This window comes from Poecilia reticulata, linkage group LG3 (genome assembly GCF_000633615.1).
Source record: "Poecilia reticulata strain Guanapo linkage group LG3, Guppy_female_1.0+MT, whole genome shotgun sequence".
Lineage (NCBI taxonomy): Eukaryota > Metazoa > Chordata > Actinopteri > Cyprinodontiformes > Poeciliidae > Poecilia > Poecilia reticulata.
The window spans coordinates 27615056-27616830 of NC_024333.1; the positions used below are offsets into that span (position 1 = coordinate 27615056).

Below are 1775 nucleotides of genomic sequence, written 5' to 3' on the forward strand. Positions count from 1 at the left end.
AGGGTTTAAAAATCTGTCTAAAATATAAATATAGAAGTACAAAATGAGAACCACAATACTGGCAACAAAAGATTCATTTAATAAATTCAAATGAACAATTCCCAGCATTTGATCATATTGGCAGTAAAAACTTCACTTTCACTCCATCTCATTGTAATCTACTTTTAAAATGCTTAAAAATAACAGGCACCTATTACAGGCAGTACATTATGACAGTCGGTAGTACAGAGTATAATTTGTCATTTAAAAAAAAAAAAAGTATCAAGGGTCATTGCATGATGAAATGTGTTCTGAGAAACAGCTCTGCTCATTGGGGTGTTTTTAAAAACGCCATTCAGTTTGATGCTGCATTGATCTAAAAAATGGTCCTCAATTTTCATCRGTGCAACACAAGAATTGTTTCGTCTTTACAGCGAGACATCTGCTTTCCAAGCAATTAAAAGAAAAAAAAATGAAGTAAAATATGGGAGTGTCCTAAAACAGACCAACATAGAAAAAAAAAATGTAATTGTGTGCAACAGTTTGTCTTGTCTCCAATCTGAAAATTCACTTAAAAGCTACGGGAGTTTGAATTCCCCTCCTCAAATGCCATGCTGTGCAGAAGTATACTTTGTTCAATGACAGTGGAGTGTGGCGCCCTCTGGGGGTGACGCAGCATAAAACCTGGAAGTAGAAACAAACTTCATGAAGTCATATTTAACRCAACATTTTCCTTTTAAATAGTCACTCAGTCATTACTGAGCTTACCTTGGGTTTTACTTGGGGATTCCAGCCACGATCTCGGACTCAATGCCACAGTGATTTGATCCACGAAGGATTTTAAAGTATCCTGAAAATTAAAGCGATAAAGTGAATTTAGTATATTTAATGTTCAGTACAAAACGAGAAATTAATGGAGGCTCTTGAACTGAGTGAAAGCATACATTAGGTCACAGCTTTGTGTGGGTTAAAGATTCAGGCGATATGAGGGTTAATTAGAATAGACACACATTTATAATCATGCTAGATCTATAAAACTGGTGTCCAGACTAGGTTTTTGCCCTGGTGCGTTTTCAGTTTGACRCATTATCAAAATGTTAAAACACTGGAGCCTAGTGCCATTTAGTTAATGGTAGTAATTTCCTGCTCACCATTATCACCCCAGTCAGTGTTCCAGGAGTTTGCACAGAGCCAGTAAGGAACACCATTTTCCTTTCCCCAGCCCAGGATCTTAATGGCATGTCCTCCCAAAGCAGTTCCTGACACATGCTGATACACACCTGAGGAGAACAGAAGAAATGCAGTAAGGGAATCAGGAGCAGTTACCATTTCACCYATCTGTGGTCTGCTSAGATTATATTTGTGAGTATTTTATGATGCTTTTCTTACCAGACTTGTAGGAAGGGAAATCTTCGTAGACTGTAAACGCTCCCTCTACAGGTCCGTTCTTGTAAATCTCTGATTTGATCTGATCTTCATCTGATGGTAGGCCGTAAGATGTTTCACCTGCAAAATACTTCAGGTTAAAATTCTGTACGTGTCCCATAGTGATGATTCTTAAAGGTCACCCATTATGCTGCCTTGAACAGGTTAGAAAAGGTCTAAGGTAGAGATGTGCCGATCAGGTTTTTTTCCTGCCGATTCCGATCACCCATGAGGGCCGATCACCGATACTGATCACATAATTATCATGTGGAAAAAGGAACCATGAATTCACCTTAATTTAGACAAAAACTTGTTTTTAATAACTTTTTCCAAGAAAAAAAACAAAACAGGCATTGTGCAAATTGTACTGC

General features: G+C 37.7%; 1 protein-coding gene across 1 annotated transcript in view; it reads right to left on the reverse strand.

Moving 5' to 3' along the window:
- Window positions 1-56: 56 nt before the first annotated feature.
- LOC103462835 (cathepsin B-like) overlaps window positions 57-1775 on the reverse strand; it is a gene marked incomplete at its 5' end in the record, with an annotated part of 3790 nt that continues 2071 nt past the window's right edge. The window contains 4 exons of the mRNA XM_008405843.1: window positions 57-663; window positions 748-829; window positions 1131-1259; window positions 1369-1485. Coding sequence (XP_008404065.1) covers window positions 756-829; window positions 1131-1259; window positions 1369-1485 — 320 coding nt within the window. The remainder of the gene's footprint in view (window positions 664-747; window positions 830-1130; window positions 1260-1368; window positions 1486-1775) is intronic.